The sequence below is a fragment of the Rhamphochromis longiceps genome, linkage group LG15 (assembly GCF_057381845.1).
Source record: "Rhamphochromis longiceps isolate RC_006_pf linkage group LG15, R_longiceps_female_GT1.1, whole genome shotgun sequence".
In the NCBI taxonomy this organism is placed as follows: Eukaryota; Metazoa; Chordata; class Actinopteri; order Cichliformes; family Cichlidae; genus Rhamphochromis; species Rhamphochromis longiceps.
The window spans coordinates 42,298,580-42,318,909 of NC_140571.1; the positions used below are offsets into that span (position 1 = coordinate 42,298,580).

Sequence of the window (20,330 nt, forward strand, 5' to 3'; positions counted from 1 at the left end):
AGTGCATAAATCTCAGTAAGCTCAGTGTAGGGACGTTTAAAGACTGGCTTTCCTTTTTAGAGAATCACAGTTATTTCGCTTAGCAAAGAGGAATGTAACCCAGTCAAAGGCAGCAGCAATAAAAGAAACAATTAACTCTCAAGTGCAAGTATGCCTCGAATACCCCCTTTACTGCTACAAAGGGAGGTGTTGACTTAGCAACAAACAGAGGCGGGCTCTGGGATGGTTTGTCACATGCACAGCTAGCATCCTAAAAGAGCGTTCCACATCATTGTTGTCTGTTGCCTGGCGACCGGATCGTCACTGTAGTCCAAGATGTTGGCGTTCCACATGCCAATACCCCTCAGGCCCTTAGACATCACCGAATCCGCCTTTGGGCAAATACTCTGTGGGTCATCGTACCAAACTTGATGGATCTGTCCGTCCTGGTCCTGAGGAAAGAAGCAACAACATAAATTTGATAATAGCGCCATCTTGTGGTCTGAAAAGATTTGTCCATCCACCCTGAGGGCAAATAGCAGAAATGTTTCTAGTTGTTTCAGAAGGCTAATTCCTTCCGTTTGGGAAGTGACACTGCTGTACTTTAACAGTGCATCCAGATAAACGGCTCTTCCCTGAAATACAAGCGCCACGCAGGCATGAAGCTAGTCAAACTTAAACAAAGAACACAAGCCTGAAGAGATGATCATATCAGTCGAAATCTTGGTTTGCATATTAATATTTGTTTTAAATATTAACTGGAGCTAAACAGTGCACAGATCCTTTCTTGCACATATTGCCTTTTTGGTCCGAGACCTAAAACATTTCGCCTGGAAGCAAAAGAACTAAAACCCAAATATTTAAATGCACATTTAATTTTATAATTAATTGAACACCTTATCCATGCGTTTGTATACTTCAAGAAGAAAAAGGATTTATCCTTAAAATATGAAAGAAAATTGAGCACCTTGTAATTGAAGTAGGGAGCCTGCTGCTCGTCGTCCCAGAGGCTGCCTGACATCGAGCTGTTGACCTGCTTCATGAGCCACTTGTACGGTTTCTGTTTTCCAGCCGCATCGCTGCAAGGAACTCCACGGAAAGGCACTTTCTCTATAGAGCACACGCCCTCCTGGTGTGAGAAAAGAAATGACGGTGTGTTATAATAACAGGCAGGAGTGGCCTCGTATTATATCACATATGGCCCACACTGGGCAAGGTTAGTAATGCTATCGGCTAATAACCTATAAAAATGTCATTATCCCGCCTTTGTTCAGCCTAATGAACAACCTCGTGTCCCCATTCGAGGAGACACCTTTTCACTGGTCTTCAAAAACCTTCAACAACAAACGAATCCTCACTTTTATTTTTTTAATGAACGATCTCTTACCTGGGAAAAGTTGAGGCATGGATAGTCATAGCCGTACCACGGCACTCCCATCACTATCTTCTTTGGACTGATCTTCAGATTCAAATACTGGTCATAAGCTACAAAGAACGACACCGAGTATTTCATGTCATTGTCTCAAGTAGATTTACAACAACATGCCTTTCTCCTGTTCTACTATAAAGCCACAAACCTTCGAGTGTCTGACGGAGAGGAGCGTTTGCCATTGCAATGCAGTCGCCGGTGATCTGGCTCTGCTCGTCGTAGGACATCACAAACAGCAAGTCGCAGGATTCGGCAATGGTTACGTAATCATAGCAGCGCTTATCAATGCATTTTGGTGACCAAGCGACATCAAATGAGACCTGAGGAATCAGGAAAAGGTAAACATCAACGGGATGATGATTTTAAAATCACTCAGAAAGTGCTCATAGGCCTTTTTTCATTTACCCAGTCTTGCCAAAAGACTTTTTATCTGATTTAGTGCTCAGCTCAGATAAAATAATTATAGTGGATGATGTGCTTGTAACGATATAGAAAAATAAGCACGTCCTGTGAAGACTGGTGAAGCTGGGTTTAGTATGGATTTCAAACTGAGAGACTGGCCTTGGAAAATGACCGTTGTCTCCGAGTGCCCAGTCATTCCGCTTTACCTGAGATCCTGGGATCTCCCTGTGAAACATCTCAGTGGTCTCTTTGACCAGAGATGTTAAGGCATAGTACTCCGGTGAGCCCTCTTCCACAGCTTGTTCAATGTCTATGTTAATCCCGTCCATAAACTGACTCTTGGCCAACATGACCTTGTCTGTTATCCACGCAGTTCTGTTGTCCTGGTCCACAATGTAGGAGAGGGGGACGTCGCCTTTACCCAATAACACAAAAAGATAGACAAATGTACAAAAACTCAATGAGAAGAAGCACCACATACAGTACCGTGCAAAAGTATTGAGCCACGCCTGGTTTCTTTATATCCAGACTTTCTTGCAATTCATTTAAGTTGTCTTGAGCAACAGTCTTTCTTTGGACATTTGGACGATTGTTCACTCATCAGTCCTTGTATCTGATCGTTTTCAGACGCTGACCTATGAATCACTCGGGCATAAAATGCAGCTAATTCAAGGGATGAACCGGGGTTGTGTCTACACATAACAATCTGTCAGAAAAAAAACAACACATTTTAAATATTATCTTTAGGCACTTTGTTGCCAATCTGTGGCAAAGACGCATAAATTGTTCTAATTTCTTTATCTACAACTATGAATCCAAATTTGAAATTTGTATTTTGCTTCAAACCATCACCAGTATGTAGAGGAGGAGGTCAGGAGAGGTGTAGAGCAGTGAGTGTTGACAGAAAGAAATCGTGTTTAAGAAAGTTCAGGTTTTTTTGCTGAGAAATAAAGGTGGTAATACCGAATATTGACTTTCAAGCTTGTTAGAATTTTAAAAATCTATTTGTTCTTTGTGTATTGTGATTCCATGTATGTTTGCATATGTTTCAATAAATTTCCTATTAAAATAAAAAGTAGTGAGGGGTGCTGCTGTGAACTGAACAGTCACAGGACGTAAATAGACGTAAATGGAAAAATGAAATATGGAATTATCACAACATCAGTGCAAGTACTGAGAGATATTTAGTTACATGTAGGTAAACTCCAGTCAGCTCTTAGTACAATAAAGAAAGTTATCTTACCTTTGAGGACGACCCGTGCGCCTTTGGAGTGAGCGTAACACATGAGCTCAGCATCATATTTTCCAAACGCTGCCACTGTTGTTACCATGCTCCAGTTGTAGGATTTCCATGTCTTCCCACCCACGTCAAATATAAACACCTGAAAACGACGCACACAATTAAAACACATACAGTGGCATAATAGCAAAGCTAATGATGAGGATTTACTGAAAGGTCAGAACTGTTAAGTACTATATGTGTAAAGGAACATCTGGTATACCTACTGAACAGCTGTCTGAAAAAATAAATCAGAAACTGAAGATTAAAGTAGGATTTACTGATTATCTGAGAGTTATATGGCCGAGTGTATAATTTTGTAACCTTATGATGGTGTTCATTGTTGGTCAAGCATCCCCTGAAAACCAGATTTTAACCTCTGGAGACTTCCTGGTTAAATAGGTAAATGTAGACAAATACCACCTCGTTCTTCTGCACTTCTTCTGTACTACTGATGTCAAATAAACTGTTATTGAAACTATTTGCCCGAATCATTTTTGGTCAACAAAATCCTGCATTCAGCAGAGCAAACATATGTTTATAGAAAGCACTTCACTATTTCACAGTGGAACTTTATGAAGCTGAATATATTTAGCTTTAACAGAAAAGCCCCTGGTGCTCCAACAGGGCTTTGATGTGCCTTGTAAATGGGAACTGAAAATACTGTGTTTAGAGTATTGTTCCATCAGGGGCGACCTCCAGGCAGGTATGGACACATTCTTATCAGCACGGAAGAAACAGAAGAGCTAAAAAGTTCTATTTATATGTTTCATGGCATAAAACAACAACAACAAAATAAAGTGTTGGTGGGATTGTTTTTTTACCCTTACTGGGGAATACTGAAGTTTCCTCAAGCTCCTAAGTAGAAAAAGATTCTGGGGGTGTTTTCTTAATTTTTAATGGCCTGTGGTTAATAGATGCAGCATTAACCACAAGCATAAAATTAAATTAAATTAAATGAACAGACTATGTTACCCAGATTTATATAAACTCAGCACAAACGGTAAGCAAATGTGTGTTTGTGCGATAGCAGAATAAGCTGTTTGGTATTCGTTTTTCATGGGCACAACCCACAAATGCACAAATATCCCTTACAAATGTTTCACCATTTACGAGGAAACAATCATGCTTTTCACTGATATACAACAAAGAAATAATGAACCAAACACAAACTTTAAAGGGCCACATATTCACCGTGTTCTCCTGAGAGCACGTAACGAGAACAGTGTGTGATGATATGGGGCTGGACTGCGATTATCTGGAAACCAATACGAGGTTCAGTGTGTGTGCGGACTATTGAGCTGGTCCCTGGACACACATACGAGCTGGGAGCTCGCCTAACTGGGAGCCCTGTTAGTTTCACCTGAGGATGGTCTCTGAGAGAGAGAGTCAAACAGCTGTCAAACGAATCTGGGCCACGAGCCTTATAGTTTTACACCTGTAAGCGACACTAAAGAGGACTGGTAGTGTCATGTAATTAATATATCCTTAGTGCTTATTTTCTTTATTATATTGTTTTATGTACTTTAATAATGAAGGTTTGTAAAGCAAGGCCACTTTTGACTCATAAACTGTGCTCAGCCAGACTGAAAAACAGGACGTTAGTGTAGAAATATACAAGTATATTAATAAATACAGGAAGCCAGACAGAAAAGAGGAACTTGTACCATATAAGGAGTGTTTGTATCGAAACTGTGTGACGTGTAAAGTACCGAAATAACACCTGTATGTGAGACGTTTTTAAATTCTAATGTTAGAGCTTTGGGCTGTGCAGGGCTCTCTCCCTCTCTTCCGGAAGATGATTGAATAAAAAGAATTATAAATGGTTTTGACCACTATGAGTCGGGCTTTCTCTGTTCTATCATGGGGATACTGAGTCACACCTCCATCACAAGACCAACTTTTATTATTACAGTGGCGACAGCACCAAGCAGCAGCCTTAGCTCATTGCCGTTGTTGCCATTTGTAATCAGAGTAAACCCGCAACGTTTCACCTGTTTCCGATGAGCTTTTACATCAGCAGCACCAACACTTACGTGATTTACGCCACCACACTGTTTGTAAAGTGTCTCAGATGTCTCTGGCTGCGAGCGATGAGCGGAGGGTTCAAAGGTTTTTTGTTTTTTTCGGCCACGTTTTAGCAGCAACAGGTTGGTCAACTAAGTTTACCTCGAAGTCTTTCTCCTCGCGGATCTGCTGGCAGAGCTCCGGTCTCTCACACGGACACACGCTGGACCTACAGGCGGTCAGGAGCGAGCACAAAATCACAAGAAAGCTCAACATTTTTAGCAGAAAGAGGAAAGTTTTAGCGCAGAGTGAACCCGTGCGACTGTGAGCTGCCCTACGGCGTGCGAGATGGGACAAACTTATTTGTCATTTATTTGTACAGCTTCAGAAAACAAAGTAATCCAAGTCGCTAGAAAAATTTCAAATAGATATATTTCTATATTACAGAAAAAGCGGGCCAGGCTGCCAACAGAGGTCAAAGTAAACCAGGCAAATATTGACAGATTTGAGTTCAGGGGCAGAACACATCTCCAAATGATGAACTCTGATCTAACCTTCCCAATTATGATATGGGTCAATCTGACCCATTATCACCCTCTCTTCCTTTGATCGGTTACACAATGTGTCTTTGTCGCTGCATCAAGTGTTATTCTGTTCGGATCATCATAAAGAACCACATAAATACTTTACAAAGAAACTCTTGAAAGCTTTGATATTTAATGTGAGTCGTCTCTTTTTATTTGCAGGCTTTTGAGGGAACTTAATACAGGTATTTCGAGTGTCGTGCTTCCTTTGGCCTTTTATTTAAAAAATAAAACAAAACAAAAAAACACTATATACAGTACTTCAATTGAGATGGATCCCAGTTATAGTTATCTGTGAAGCCAGATCACAACAACCATGTGTCTTAACCAAAAGTATACATGTCCTAAAGACATAAAGGTCTGAATGGTTTGTTGTAATTGGTCTATAGCTGTGCTCCAGTGCTATTGTGACACATCTTTGAAGTAATTTTTTAGTGACATTTATTCTCTAAGATGCATGTAAAACAAGTTTCTAGGACTGTCTTCATTTATGTGTGCAGAATTGTCAAATAATAGCAATATTGTAACTCCTTATCATCAGTGTTTCCTTAAAAGTCCCTAAAAAGTTGATCCAGGGCACTGCATCAAGAGCACTCCCTCACTTTTCACAAAACTCAGCACATGTGAACTAAAATCATCTGTTCATGAACAACAGAAAAGAAGAATTTAAGGATTTTGAAGGCAATTTAACTGGTCGAAATGAGGAGACCTTTACTGTAACAAAGAGATAAGAAAGTAAACATCCAGCAGCTAAGGGAGCAATATCAGCATGTGATGACCTGCACACCATCTGCCAATCAGGCCGTCACAGGAGAGCCAGCAGATGTCAGGAGTCCAATGAAAACCCTCTGTGTGTACGTGAGGGTGAGGAGGAGGTGTTTGCTCCCAGTGTCACCCTCTGCATGTTGTTCCCAGCAATCAGCACGCTGTGTCCAGTTTTTAGTGCATCTGAATGTACAACTGTCTGACATTTTGGCAAAAGCTAACCTGCTAAAGATGTTGGGCACCAGATGAAACGATGTGTTTTGTACTCGGGGTGTAATAATGTGGCATTACGTGAACATTACAAATTGTGGTGTTTGTTCAAACGTGAAATTTGCAGCTTTTGTTTGGCTTCAAGAACAGCTGGTCATGAGCAAAACACTGAATATCTCTAAAAAGCAAAAATAAATAAATAGATTTAGATGAATTGATGTTTTTTTCTACCCGATTTTAATTATTGAAAATATAAAAATGAGCTGGTGAAATAATTTTGGAATTAATTTTTCTTTAGCAGAGATTCAAATCTACTTACAGTTTTATCCAGCATTGCTGGGCATCGTTATTTATCCATTTATTCTTTATAATTGTATATAGAATAATAATTGCATCTCAACAGTATAAATAACCCTGTAACACTTGGATTAATAATTTTGCACACAGTTTACTCACACAAACGCACACAAAAGTTACGTTAAAAACAATCAGAGGTGTTGGGGTGGGGGATACCAGATTATTGGAACATGTGAATTGCTTGTAGAACTTCATTTAAAATATTATAAATTTATTGTGTGTACAAGTCAAAAAGGGGAGGGGAGGGGGGCAGACCTGAAATTAGCCTGTGTCTCATAATGGCTGGGAAACGTGACCTCGTCCTCATTCACTGACAGAGACAAATGAAAGCGGCACCAACAAACAGGCCAGGACTTGTTTACACTGGCTGGTATCAGCCTCAGGACTCACACTGAGGGTGATAAGAAGTAGTGATGGGATTTCCGGCTCTTTTTAGAGATCCGGCTCTTTCGGTTCGGCTCACTAAAAAGAGCCGGCTCTTTCGGCTCCGAACCGGCTCTTCAGGTTGTTTTGTTGCTTTAATTAATTTATTATTAACAATAATATAAAATTATGCACAAAAGGAATTACTAACGTAAAAACAAGTGGTTTTATTTATATATGTTTATATATAAATATATGCGGTGGCCCCTAGAGACAAAACACGTACAAACTCCAAAACACATTTCTAGCATGAACTGAACTTCCAAAGCAGAGCTACTAGATCACTTAAATTACACAATTGAAAGCATGTGTGTATTGTTTGTGTATTTATACACAGGCACTCATATATATATCAGGGACAAACAGAGACTGCAGCGTGTTGTGCGCTCTGCTGAGAAGGTGATTGGCTGCAGACTCCCATCTCTGCAGGACCTGTACACCTCCAGGACACTGCGGCGTGCAGCCCGGATCTCAGCTGACCCTTCTCACCCTGGACACAGTCTGTTTGACCTGCTCCCCTCAGGCAGGAGGCTCCGGTCCATTCGCACCAGAACCTCTCGCCACAAGAACAGTTTCTTCCCCTCTGCTGTTGGACACATGAACAATAACCACATGACTGTCCCCGCCACTAACACATGACCCTACGCTGTGTCACTGCATCATTTCATGTCTGGCACTGATCACCACCTGCACTCATGTATATATCTTTCTACGTAGCACTCATAATTCTTATTCTCATGTATATATCTCATGCACATATCTTTCTTTCTACATAGCACTTTAATTCTTATTGTTTGCACTGAAGCACCGCAGCAATTTCCTAATGTTGTAAACCTCAACATCTGGCAATAAACCCATTCTGATTCTGATTCTGATTCTGATATATTCAAATGATTTAAAAAAAAAAGTTCATTTACCTGTTATTACCACACAACACAATTAAATATAAATTATAATATGAAAACTAAAAGAACATGCATATTCTCTGTCATATGGACCTGCATGAATAAACTTTCTCAATCCTTTATCATCTGCAACCGAAAATAGTTGTGGATGATTACTATACCTTTCTAATGTTGTTGTCCCTGCCTCTCTTTCTCTCTCTCTGGCTCTGTTCCTGTGCTACTGAGTGTAACTACCGCCCCTCCCCCCTCTGCCCAGCGTAAAGCACAAGGCCCGCGTGCAGAGTGAAGCGGGAAAAAAGTGCGAGAGAGAGGCTGAGAGAAAGAAAGAAAAGAAAAAAAAAAAACCACGTGACGGCTCGCGATAAGGAGCCGGCTCGCGTCGTTCACGTCAAAGAGTCGGCTCTAAGAGCCATTTCGTTCGCGAACGACCCATCACTAATAAGAAGTGTGATGCAGAAGAATAGGTGTGGTGATTTCATTGTCACACTTTGTGTCTGATGCTTGTAGACATGAACCTTTTCCTTTTCCCCTTTGTTAATAATAATGGATTGCATTTATATAGCGCTTTTCGAGACCCTCAAAGCGCTTTACAATTCCACTATTCTTTCACTCTCACATTCACACACTGGTGGAGGCAGCTATGGTTGTAGCCACAGCTGCCCTGGGGCAGACTGACAGAAGCGAGGCTGCCATATCGCGCCATCGGCCCCTCTGGCCATCACCAGTAGGCGGTAGGTGAAGCGTCTTGCCCAAGGACACAACGACCGAGACTGTCCGAGCCGGGGCTCGAACCGGCAACCTTCCAGTTACAAGACGAACAGCCAACTCTTTGAGCCGCGATCGCCCATAAATAAACATAGTGGTGCTAACCCCATCTGAATGAAATATTCTTTCTTTTGTATTATCTGCAAAATAATTTTGCAATTCACAAAATCATGAAGTGTGAGTGTGTTTCACTGAAACAATTTCCATCTAAATGAGAAAACACAGATCAGTTAATAAGTAGTTACAAAATGCCATCAATACATGTGGATACGTAGTGCCTCAATAAGTCCTGACCAGTCTGTGGTCTGAATCCTTTTTGAATTTTCTGTTAGTAGATTTAAATTTAGGGTTTTTTAATGAGTTTTATTGCTTTTTGTTTCTTGTTCTAATATTTATCAAACACATTTAGAGAAAACATATGGCCTTAATGTATTGAATTTTTTAAAACTACACTGCATTTGAATTTGTCACTCGACTCTCACTTATTTTTTAAGTATATTAATGGCCTCTGAAAATGTGTGCATGAGCTTTTATATCTGTTGATGCCTTATAAGCTGTTCCTGGCATCCCAAATCCGCCCCAAGACAAAACAGAACTCACAATTTCAATATAATTTTTTTATTACTCATTTGAGTTTTATTAAATTAGATAATTTCTTTTCTTAAAAAAACCCGTGACAGCGGTTGTTAAGTCAACATGTGTTGGCTTGACTTTTGAAAGGTGCTCTTGGTCATGGCCAGTCGCAGGAGCAAGATGACATGACTGTGAAAAAGTCGCCTGCCAGGGCACACTGACATTTCACTGAATTACTAAGTGGAAACAAATCATATCTGCGAGAGATAATTATTTAACCTTTGTCCACCTTTGTTTAAAGCATCTCACCAAAAAAACCAATGGTTTGAGATAAATCGCTTATTGAAAACAGTGGACACATAAAGCTAATTCTAAGGATGTTGAAATATTGGTATGCTAATATTTCTATTCATTCATAAATTAAAATACCTATGAAAATAGCGAAATGCTTAAGATTAGAAAACCGATTGTGTTTAAAATGTGTGAAGTGCTATAGAAGAAAAACATATTCTTGTAATTGCGACATTGGGAAATCTCTGGAAATTTGTGAAAGGTAAGAGCCAGGTCAATACAACTTGTCACATCTGTGATGTTTCCTATTAGTTTATTTACTTTGTCTAATCTGTATGATCAGGGCATGGTCACATCAACACCAAAGACAGCCGGCATTTAGTTAATGATACATTTGATGGGCAACGTCAGCAAAAAATCTGCTTAAAAAGGACGCCTCTGCCTGCAGATCCTCACATCCACCAGCCATGAGGGTGCTTGTACTAGCTCTTGCTGTGGCTCTCGCAGGTGAGTAGGAATTATTTACAACTAAATGTTGTTAAATTGAACTAAAAATTCATCTTCTGAAAAAACAGTCTTTTTTAAGAATTAGATAACAACTAAGAATAAGAATTTCAATAGACTTGCAGCTGAGAAGAATTGTTACTGCCAGTGCTAGCAGTTTAATGCTGCCAGAATATAACAATGCTAATTGCCAAATGTTAAGCACATTCTGGCAAAATAGCATAAATTTTATATAAATTAGTATCATTATCCCTTTACAAATTCTCTTCCCTATTTCTTGTCATTTGTGACACCAAATTAACATTTATTCTTCTCCTGTTACAGTGGGGGACCAGTCCAACTTGGGTATGTTGTTGTCCTGTTATGTTAAACACAAAAGGCAGTTAATAGAGAAAGCTTCTCCCTCATCTTAGAAATGCACTTTGTTTCTTTTTCTGTTTTTACAGCCCCAGGATTCGCTTCTGTTAAGACCTACATGTACAAATATGAAGCGGTTCTTATGGGCGGCTTGCCTGAAGAGGGCCTGGCTCGAGCTGGGGTTAAAATCCAGAGCAAAGTTTTGATCAGTGCAACAAGTGCCAACGACTACATTCTGAAGGTACAGATCACTAGGCAGAATTAAAATGAAAGATTATTGAAACAGACAACTTGAAACATAGCTTGTTTCTCTCTCTTTCTCCTCTTTTTTTTTGCAGCTTGTAGACCCTCAGTTGCTGGAGTACAGTGGCATCTGGCCCAAAGATCCTTTCCATCCGGCCACCAAGCTCACCACAGCCCTGGCTACTCAGCTCTCGACACCGATCAAGTTTGAGTATACAAATGGCGTTGTCGGGAGAGTGTCTGCACCGGCTGGTGTCTCCACAACAGTGCTGAATATCTACAGGGGAATCATCAACCTCCTGCAGCTGAATGTAAAGAAGACACAGAATGTCTATGAGATGCAAGAGGTACAAAAAAATTCGCTTTCATCAGGTCCTTCATACAAAATGCTTGAACACTGACGGAAAATAACAACAATCTATATTTTGATTGTATTTCGTGATCTAGTCTGGTGCTCACGGTGTGTGCAAGACCAACTATGTCATCAGGGAGGACATGAGGGCCGAACGCATTCATCTGACCAAGACCAAGGACCTGAACCACTGCCAGGAGAAAATCATGAAGGACGTCGGCTTGGAACACGTAGAGAAATGCCATGATTGTGAAGCTGTAAGGGCATTTTCTAGTTGTTTCATAATCTCTCTTCTAGAAGTCTTCATGCTGGCAGTTTGAAGATTGCGTTGGTTTTATAATTGCAGAGAGGAAAGAGCCTGAAGGGAACTGCTTCCTATAACTACATCATGAAGCCAGCACCCAGTGGTTCTCTGATTATGGAGGCTGTTGCTAGAGAGGTCATCGAGTTCTCACCTTTCAACATTTTGAATGGCGCCGCTCAGATGGAGTCTAAGTATGTGGTTTAAACTAAAATATTATGCTTCATTACAGATTTATAAGCATCGTGCCACATTGATTGAATGATTATCTCCCCTCACAGGCAAATTCTGACCTTCCTGGATATCGAGAACACCCCCGTGGATCATGCCAGATACACCTATGTTCACCGCGGATCCCTGCAGTACGAGCACGGCAGCGAGATTCTCCAGACACCCATCCATCTTCTGAGGGTCACCCATGCCGAGGCTCAGGTACTGCAGCATTTACTTGGAAAAAGCCTTTTCTGAATTCACCCTGTATCCACAAACCTTTTCATCTGGATTGTTTGTTTCCTCACAGATTGTCAGCACTCTGAACCACCTGGTAGCCTCCAACGTGGCCAAGGTCCATGAAGATGCCCCTCTGAAGTTTGTTGAGCTCATCCAGTTGATGCGTGTGGCCAGAGTCGAGACTATTGAGTCCCTCTGGGCTCAGTTTAAATCTAGACCTGATCACAGGTAAGTGCAGCTTTGATTCAGTAAAGGCCCAAGAAACTAACATGACACGGATAATGGGATTGTACTCCTCTTTCCCAGGTACTGGTTAATGAATGCTGTCCCCCACCTTCGCACTCATGCTGCTCTTAAGTTCCTCATGGAGAAGCTCCTTGCTAATGAGCTAAGTGAGACTGAAGCTGCTATGGCTCTCTTGGAATGTCTGCACTCTGTGACACCTGACCAGAAAACCATCGAACTTGTCAGAGTAAGTATTTTTTTTAAGCTTTCCTATATATTTGCAGTGACATGAAATCAGTTTTATATTGTGTCTTCACCACTTTTCAGAGCCTGGCTGAGAACCACAGAGTGAAACGTAACGCTGTGCTCAACGAGATTGTGATGCTGGGCTGGGGCACTGTAATTTCCAGGTTCTGTAAAGCGCAGCATTCTTGCTCATCTGATCTTGTGACAGTATGTATTATTTGAACATGTTTTATTCTGCTAAAGTTCAATTTAGACATCAGTGGCTTTAATGTTTTTTTACATTCTTGCACAGCCTGTACATAGACAAGTTGCGGAGGCTGTTGAAACAGGTGACATCGATCAGCTCACTGTCGCTCTCAAATGCCTGGATAACGCTGGACATCCTGCTAGCCTTAAGACAATCATGAAGTTCCTGCCTGGCTTTGGCAGTGCTGCTGCCCGAGTCCCACCCAAAGTTCAGGTCGACGCTGTTCTAGCTCTGAGGAGAATTGCAAAGAGGGAACCCAAGATGGTGAGACTACATTTTCTGATTCCTACCATCAATAGCAATAAATATACTTGAGACCTATTTTGTGTGCAGTGTTCAGTTGGGGCTATAGTAATCGGTCTTTCTCATTAGGTCCAGGAAATAGCTGCTCAGTTGCTCATGGAAAAGCATCTCCACGCAGAACTCCGTATGGTTGCTGCCATGGTGCTCTTTGAGACTAAGCTCCCCGTGGGTCTAGCAGCTAGCATTTCCACAGCCTTGATCAAAGAAAAAAACCTGCAGGTCGTTAGCTTTGTCTACTCTTACATGAAGGCCATGGCCAAGACCACATCCCCTGACCACGCTTCTGTGTAAGAACCTAAATGATTTTCATGTTTCTAAGATGCTTTATATCTATGCATGCTAGTCTATCGAATCTCAAATATCCCCTTGTTCTATTTTAAGTGCTGCAGCATGTACTGTTGCCTTGAGGTTCCTCAACCCCAAATTAGGCAGACTGAACTTCCGCTACAGCCGAGCCTTCCATGTGGATACCTATAACAGTAAGACGATAGCAGATAAATAACCCGCTGTTGCACACCTTAGATTTGTGCATGTGGTGTGATGATGTTTATCCATTTGCCTGCCAGATGCCTGGATGATGGGTGCTGCCGCCAGCGCCGTCTTCATTAATGACGCTGCAACCGTGTTACCAAGAATGTTTATGGCCAAAGCCCGTACTTACATGGCCGGAGCTTATGTTGATGCTTTTGAGGTAAGACGTTTAAATGTTAAGTAAGTAACTAAAAAAACACTCGGCAATGCAATTCAATGGCTTCAATATGTAAACCATACATTTTTCAGTATCTGCACTCGAATGCATTCAATAACGTACTTTTCAGGTTGGAGTGAGGACTGAGGGAATCCAGGAGGCTCTTTTGAAAAGACGACATGAAAATTCTGAGAATGCAGACAGGATCACCAAGATTAAACAAGCCATGAGAGCTGTAAGTTGAACTACTGTGGCAAGAGTGAAAATGGGATTCTGAGGCACATTTTCTTTACGAGAGCTGACTTTTCTTTTACTTGTTTTTAACCTAATTTATTCCCACAATAGCTTTATGAGTGGAGGGCTAATCCTTCGAGCCAGGCCCTGGCCTCTATGTATGTGAAGTTCTTCGGACAAGAAATTGCATTTGTCAACATTGACAAATCCATGGTTGACCAGCTTATCCAGGTACGGTTTCTCCCACAGCCTCATATGGTTTCTTAGTAATGATGCATTATGTTAAGTTGAAACTAATAAGCAACGTTGCCTTCACAGTTTGCAAGTGGACCTTTGAGAAACATGTTCAGAGATGCTGTAAATTCTATGATGTCTGGTTACGCAACACATTTTGCTAAACCAATGCTGCTCGGTGAGCTCCGTCGCATCCTTCCCACCACTGTTGGGTTGCCCATGGAGATCAGCCTCATTACATCTGCTGTGACTGCTGCATCCATTGAAGGTAAGTTTCATTTGGACAGTTTACAAGTTTACAAAAGGTAAAAATATATTGATATTGATATGAAAAATATATTGTTCTCTTGTGTTCTTTTGCTAGTCCAAGCCACTGTGTCACCACCTCTGCCTGTCAACTACCGGGTTTCCCAGCTTGTGGAGTCCAATATTCAACTGAGGGCTACAGTTGCTCCAAGGTACACAACAGCTTGAGAAGCTTCTTTTCCGCAGTTTAATGAATGAATTCAGAGATAACTCTTAATGAATAAATATTTTCTGTCTTTTTGCAGTGTTGCCATACAGACCTATGCAGTCATGGGTGTGAACACCGCCTTAATCCAGGCTGCAGTGATGACAAAAGCCAAAGTTTACACAGCTGTTCCTGCACAGATGAAAGCAAGGATTGATATTGTTAAGGGCCACTTCAAGGTTGAGTTCCTGTCTCTCCAGGGCATTAACACAATTGCATCTGCACAGTATGTTCCATCCTTGTCACTAATTGCCATGCATTTCAAAGATTTTTGGTCCTTTTCGGCATCTGTTTTTATTGGGTGGGGTTTTTTCTCTCATACAGCGCTGAGACGGTTGCCATTGCGAGAAATGTGGAAGACCTCCCAGTCGCAAGAAGCACACCACTGATGTCATCTGAAGCTGCATCACAACTTTCAAAGGCCTCTCTCAACTCAAAGATCTCCAGAATGGCATCATCTATAACTGGTGGAATGGTAAGTTTGGTTCACTTGCCTCCTATTTTCAACATTTAACTTTTTGAAATAAACGTGGCGATCTCTGCTGTGGTTTTACAGTCTGCGTCATCTGAAATCATTCCTGCTGACCTGCCACGTAAGATTGGGAGGAAAATGAAATTCCCTAAAACCTACAGGAAGAAAGTCCGTGCTTCAAGCAGAATGCTAGGATTCAAGGCCTACGCTGAGATTGAATCTCACAATGCTGCCTACATCAGAGACTGCCCTCTCTACGCTCTGATGGGAAAGCATGCTGCTTCTGTTAGGATTGCTCCAGGTGAACTTGAAGTTGAAGCTTTAACCTAACAAATTTGCAAAACATTGTGGAAAAGTCCTGTTTTTGTTTTTAATTATTATTCTTTAATTTATATTCCAGCTTCTGGACCAGTCATTGAGAAGATTGAAGTTGAGATTCAGGTCGGAGATAAAGCAGCAGAAAATATGATTAAAGCGATTGACATGAGCGAAGAGGAGGAAGCTCTTGAGGATAAAAATGTCCTCTTGAAAATCAAGAAAATACTGGCACCTGGTCTCAAGAACACCACATCATCTTCCTCCAGCTCCTCCAGCTCCTCTTCATCCAGCTCTAGCTCCAGCAAGTCTTCTTCATCCAGCTCCCGCTCCAGCAGCTCCAAGTCATCCAGCTCTCGTTCCCATAGGTCTCGCTCCAGAAAGTCCCAGTCTAGCAGCTCTCAGTCAAGCCGCTCTCCCTCAAGCTCTTCCTCCTCTTCCTCCTCTTCATCATCCAGATCTTCTTCCAAGTCATCTTCCAGATCATCTTCCAGATCATCTTCCAGATCATCTTCCAGATCTTCTTCTAGGTCCTCCTCTCGCTCCAGACCTAAGATGGCTGACATTGCTGCTCCTATTATCACGACGTCCACCAGAGTGAACAGCTCCAGTGCTTCATACTTGCTCAGGACATCTGGCAGCAGCAGCAGCAGCAGCAGAAGAACCAGAGTGAACAGCTCCAGTGCTTCATACTTGCTCAGGCCACCTGGCAGCAGCAGCAGCAGCAGCAGCAGTAGCAGCAGCAGCAGCAGCAGCAGCAGGAGTAGCAAGAACAGCAAGAACAGCAAGAACAGCAAGAACAGCAAGAGCAGCAACAGCAAGTCATCAAGCTCTAGGTCCTCTCGGCGCAGTGCTCAGTCCAAGGTGAGTCATCCTCTCTTCGCAGCATGCAGACGTGTGTGGAATTTTATGGAATGTGGGGCACTTATTTTACAATTCTTTTCCTATTACAGCAACAACTGCTGGCCTTGAAGTTCAGAAAGAACCACGTCCACAGGGTAATTATTAGGCATCACATCAAAGCTCCGTCATGTCTTCTGTTTAAGCAGGCTAAATGTGTGGTTTCCTTGTTTGCAGCACGCCATCTCCACACAGCGTGGCAGCAGTCACAGCAGTGCCCGCAGCTTCGATTCCATCTACAATAAGGTGATCAGTCAAATGAAGATATTTACGGTGTTACACATTAAACTGGGAATAAACATAATTATTAATATCAACCTCTGGTTTTCACTTTTAGGCCAAGTACCTCGCTAACACACTCACTCCTGCCATGTCCATTGCAATCCGTGCCGTGAGAGTCGACCACAAGGTCCAGGGATACCAGCTAGCAGCTTACCTGGACAAACAGACCAACAGAGTGCAGCTGATTTTTGCCAGAGTCGCTGAGAAGGACAACTGGAAAATCTGTGCCGACGCTGTGCAGCTGAGCCCGCACAAGCTGATGGTAAACATAATGAACTTATGAGGAAGTAACCAACTAAAATTAGGTATGATGCTTAGGCTTTAACTCACTGAAATTTATTTTAGGCCAAGATATCCTGGGGTGTTGATTGCAAGCAATACTCCATCACGATTATAGCTGAAACTGGTCTTTTGGGCCATGAGCCCGCAGCCCGCATGAAGCTGAACTGGGACAAACTGCCAAGAAGCATAAAGCACTACGCAAAGAGGTAAAGCTGTGGACATTATTTCGATTCATGCATATAATCAGTGCTTTTATCAAAAAGCTTTTGCAGACATTTTGCAGATGGCAGTGCATAGCAATTACTTTCTTCTGACATCCTCTCGAACCTGTCGTTTGTACTGAAAACTGATAAAAGCTTTATAAAACACTCAGTAACCTTTATGCTTGTCTAGGGTGTGGAAATCCATGGTCCCTATTGGTCAAGCATATGGAGTAAACTACGCAAAGGCCAAGAATCCTCGTAATCAGATCAAAATGACTGTAGCTGTTGCTACTGAGACAAGAATGAATATTGTGATGCACACACCAAAGGTACAGTTTTGTTGCCCCTTCTTCTGTATGCACTGAAAATGTTTGCAATGCACTTTGTCACTCAGAGTGTTTCTAACTACTTTCTGACTGTTTAATATTCCAGGCGATCCTTTACAAGCGTGGGATGTGTCTACCTGTTGCTTTACCTATTGGAAACACTGCCGCCGAGCTGCAAGCATCCCGGGACAACTGGGCTGACAAGATGTCCTATTTAGTTACCAAAGCTAACGCAGGTAAAAATATTTTAATGTTTTTTTTTTAACAAAAAACAACAACAAAAAAACCCAAAACAGATTTCATATTTCTGTGATTTGACTTGTGATTTCCTTTTCGTTCCATTTCAGTTGAATGCTCCCTCATCAACAACACACTGACCACATTCAACAACAAGGAAGCTAGAAATGAGCTGCCACACTCGTGCTACCAGGTCTTGGCTCAGGATTGCACACCAGAACTCAAATTCATGGTTCTGCTGAAGAAAGACCAAATACAGGATCAGAACCAGATCAATGTTAAGATTTCAGACATGTAAGAGCAGCCAGGATTTATGTGGAAAAGAAATAATGGTCAGCCTGTGAGCCAAAAAATAATCATATGTATTTGAACTGCTTCTCAACAGCGATGTGGACATGTATCGGAAGAACAACGCTATTGTGGTGATGGTTAACGGAGTTGAAATCCCTAAAAGCAACCTGCCATACCTGCATCCATCAGGTTTTTGTTTTGTTTTTTTAATTTAACAAAAATATTGAACTGCCAGATTGTGCCATTTGAAACCATGCTTATACATATTTGCACTTACTTTAGGTAAGATACAGATCAGACAGTTAAATGAAGGCATTGCTCTCATTGCACCCAGCCATGGTCTTCAGGAGGTCTTCCTTGGCTTCAACGAGATGAGGGTAATACAAAAAAATGCTGATAATACATATATCTAATATGCATATTTATTATTTTTCTGAGGCAATTTCCTATTTGTATACCTGCTTTAATCTACATTGTACTAATATCTGAACTTTTTTATTTCAGGTTAAAATTGCAGACTGGATGAAAGGAAAGACTTGTGGAGCCTGTGGAACGGCAAGCGGAAATGTCGGAGATGAGTACCGCACACCCAGTGAACAGGTGACCAAGGATGCCATCAGCTACGCCCACTCCTGGGTTCTGTCTTCAAACACCTGCCGTGATCCCTCCGGTAATCCTTGCAATATTTCCTTGACCTTTCTCTAAGAGAACATTACCTGCAATGCAAACTGTCACAACACAAACAATGAATATTTGGCATCAAACAATGCACACATACAATACTTACCTTCACCTTCTACACTCTTCCAGAGTGTTCCATCAAGCAGGAATCTGTGAAGCTGGAGAAGCAGGTGGTCTTTGAAGGTGTGGAGTCCAAATGCTACTCTGTTGAGCCTGTGCTGCAGTGCCTGCCCGGCTGTATCCCAGTGAGAACCACTACCGTCAACGTTGGCTTTCACTGCCTGCCCAGTGGTGAGTTGCAAGAAAGCTTCTTTGAAAAACATTATCTCTGTTTTAGTATCACGTACAGTCTCCAATCACTTCTCTTTTTTCACTGTTGCAGAAACAACTGTGAACCGTTCTGGTCTGAGCAGCTTCTTCGAGAAGAGCATCGACCTGAGGGATACTGCAGAAGCCCACCTGGCCTGTCGCTGCACTCCTCAGTGTGCTTGAGCTCATTGCCTTCGGCCACATGACATTTTGTTTTCTGTTTTAGACAGGTGTTGTTAATTAGCTTTGGCTCAACTTGTAAACTTAAATAAATTGGAAAAGCATGTGAAGCATGAAACTGTTGTGCTCATCTTTTATTATTATTATTATTATTTCCTTATTCTTTATTATAACAAAACATAAATAAGATCAACTTAATTTGTCCCAAAAGTTAGTCACAGAAACCAAAATTTGAAAAAATGCAACATGACAAACAGATGTCAGTGAGGTCAAGTCTACTCAAAAGAAGCAAAACTGAATAGAAAAATTAAAGAAAAGTAAAATAAATCAAAATCAAATGCAATAAAATGTTTTGTAAAAAGCTTGATATAATACAGTAAGGAGCTCAAAATATTAAAATCTTAAAGAAATGCAATAAATACAAAAAACCCCCAATAAAAATGTAAATAAAATACATCAAAGTGATTTTACAGAGTAAGATTAAACTAGATAAAAATGGATTACTAAAGAAACTCTAAAAGAAATCTGCTCATCCTCTTCTTGTATGTATTTGTTGCACATTTTGCAGTAACATGAAATCTTTGTAAGCACAGTAGTCATGAGCTCACATTAAAATTACATTTGTAATACAACCTAAGCAGTTTAGGAACATTTATCATGGTACAAGTGAAAGAGACCCTTTTAGTGCACTCCTTGATTTGTGGAAGGTTGGCTTATTCACATCATTATAATGTAGCCGTAAACAGGGACCTGTCTACAACCTGCCCAATAAGTATAGCATGTTAAGTTGCAGAAAGCAACACAACATGGGGCGGTTTGTTTACAAACTCAAGTCTAACTTGTTTTTTGTTAGAAAAAATCTGATTGTTACATGCTTAAATTTACACAAGTTTACACTGTCACGAATAAAAATTTAAACCTAATTTTTTATGATTTGTTGGGTTAACCCTCTGAGGTCCAAAATATAATTGGCCATTTTTGACTACGT

At 41.2% G+C, this 20,330-nt stretch overlaps 2 protein-coding genes across 2 annotated transcripts; one reads left to right on the top strand and one right to left on the bottom strand.

Moving 5' to 3' along the window:
- Positions 1-5: 5 nt before the first annotated feature.
- ctbs (chitobiase, di-N-acetyl-) lies at positions 6-5,540 on the bottom strand. The gene is made up of 7 exons (XM_085382977.1): positions 5,259-5,540; positions 3,054-3,192; positions 2,017-2,225; positions 1,557-1,728; positions 1,367-1,464; positions 947-1,108; positions 6-431 (listed from the first exon to the last, which is right to left on the bottom strand). The coding sequence occupies exons 1-7, from the start codon at positions 5,370-5,372 to the stop codon at positions 243-245; spliced, it is 1,083 nt and encodes a 360-aa protein (XP_085239103.1). The 5' UTR covers positions 5,373-5,540; the 3' UTR covers positions 6-242.
- vtg2 (vitellogenin 2) lies at positions 5,124-19,411 on the top strand. Its single transcript, XM_085382981.1, has 35 exons — positions 5,124-5,239; positions 10,313-10,476; positions 10,798-10,818; positions 10,920-11,071; positions 11,169-11,420; positions 11,521-11,682; positions 11,772-11,920; positions 12,008-12,158; positions 12,247-12,404; positions 12,483-12,648; positions 12,729-12,854; positions 12,940-13,158; positions 13,267-13,484; positions 13,579-13,676; positions 13,764-13,888; positions 14,016-14,120; positions 14,231-14,350; positions 14,438-14,621; positions 14,718-14,811; positions 14,905-15,090; positions 15,189-15,339; positions 15,421-15,637; positions 15,737-16,515; positions 16,605-16,649; positions 16,729-16,797; positions 16,889-17,095; positions 17,179-17,321; positions 17,509-17,647; positions 17,751-17,880; positions 17,992-18,175; positions 18,267-18,361; positions 18,455-18,549; positions 18,677-18,842; positions 18,983-19,144; positions 19,236-19,411. The coding sequence occupies exons 2-35, from the start codon at positions 10,437-10,439 to the stop codon at positions 19,343-19,345; spliced, it is 5,418 nt and encodes a 1,805-aa protein (XP_085239107.1). The 5' UTR covers positions 5,124-5,239; positions 10,313-10,436; the 3' UTR covers positions 19,346-19,411.
- The last annotated feature ends 919 nt before the right edge of the window (positions 19,412-20,330 follow it).

Bases quoted from the DNA above. Each gene is read 5' to 3' on its own strand.
- ctbs (XM_085382977.1), bottom strand. From the start codon at position 5,372: ATGTTGAGCTTTCTTGTGATTTTGTGCTCGCTCCTGACCGCCTGTAGG. The intron at 2,226-3,053 runs GTAAGATAACTT...TATTGGGTAAAG, and splicing joins CGCACGGGTCGTCCTCAAAG to GCGACGTCCCCCTCTCCTAC. The intron at 1,729-2,016 runs GTAAAGCGGAAT...CTGATTCCTCAG, and splicing joins GGGAGATCCCAGGATCTCAG to GTCTCATTTGATGTCGCTTG.
- vtg2 (XM_085382981.1), top strand. From the start codon at position 10,437: ATGAGGGTGCTTGTACTAGCTCTTGCTGTGGCTCTCGCAG. The intron at 11,421-11,520 runs GTACAAAAAAAT...TTCGTGATCTAG, and splicing joins ATGTCTATGAGATGCAAGAG to TCTGGTGCTCACGGTGTGTG. The intron at 18,550-18,676 runs GTAATACAAAAA...TTTTTATTTCAG, and splicing joins TTGGCTTCAACGAGATGAGG to GTTAAAATTGCAGACTGGAT.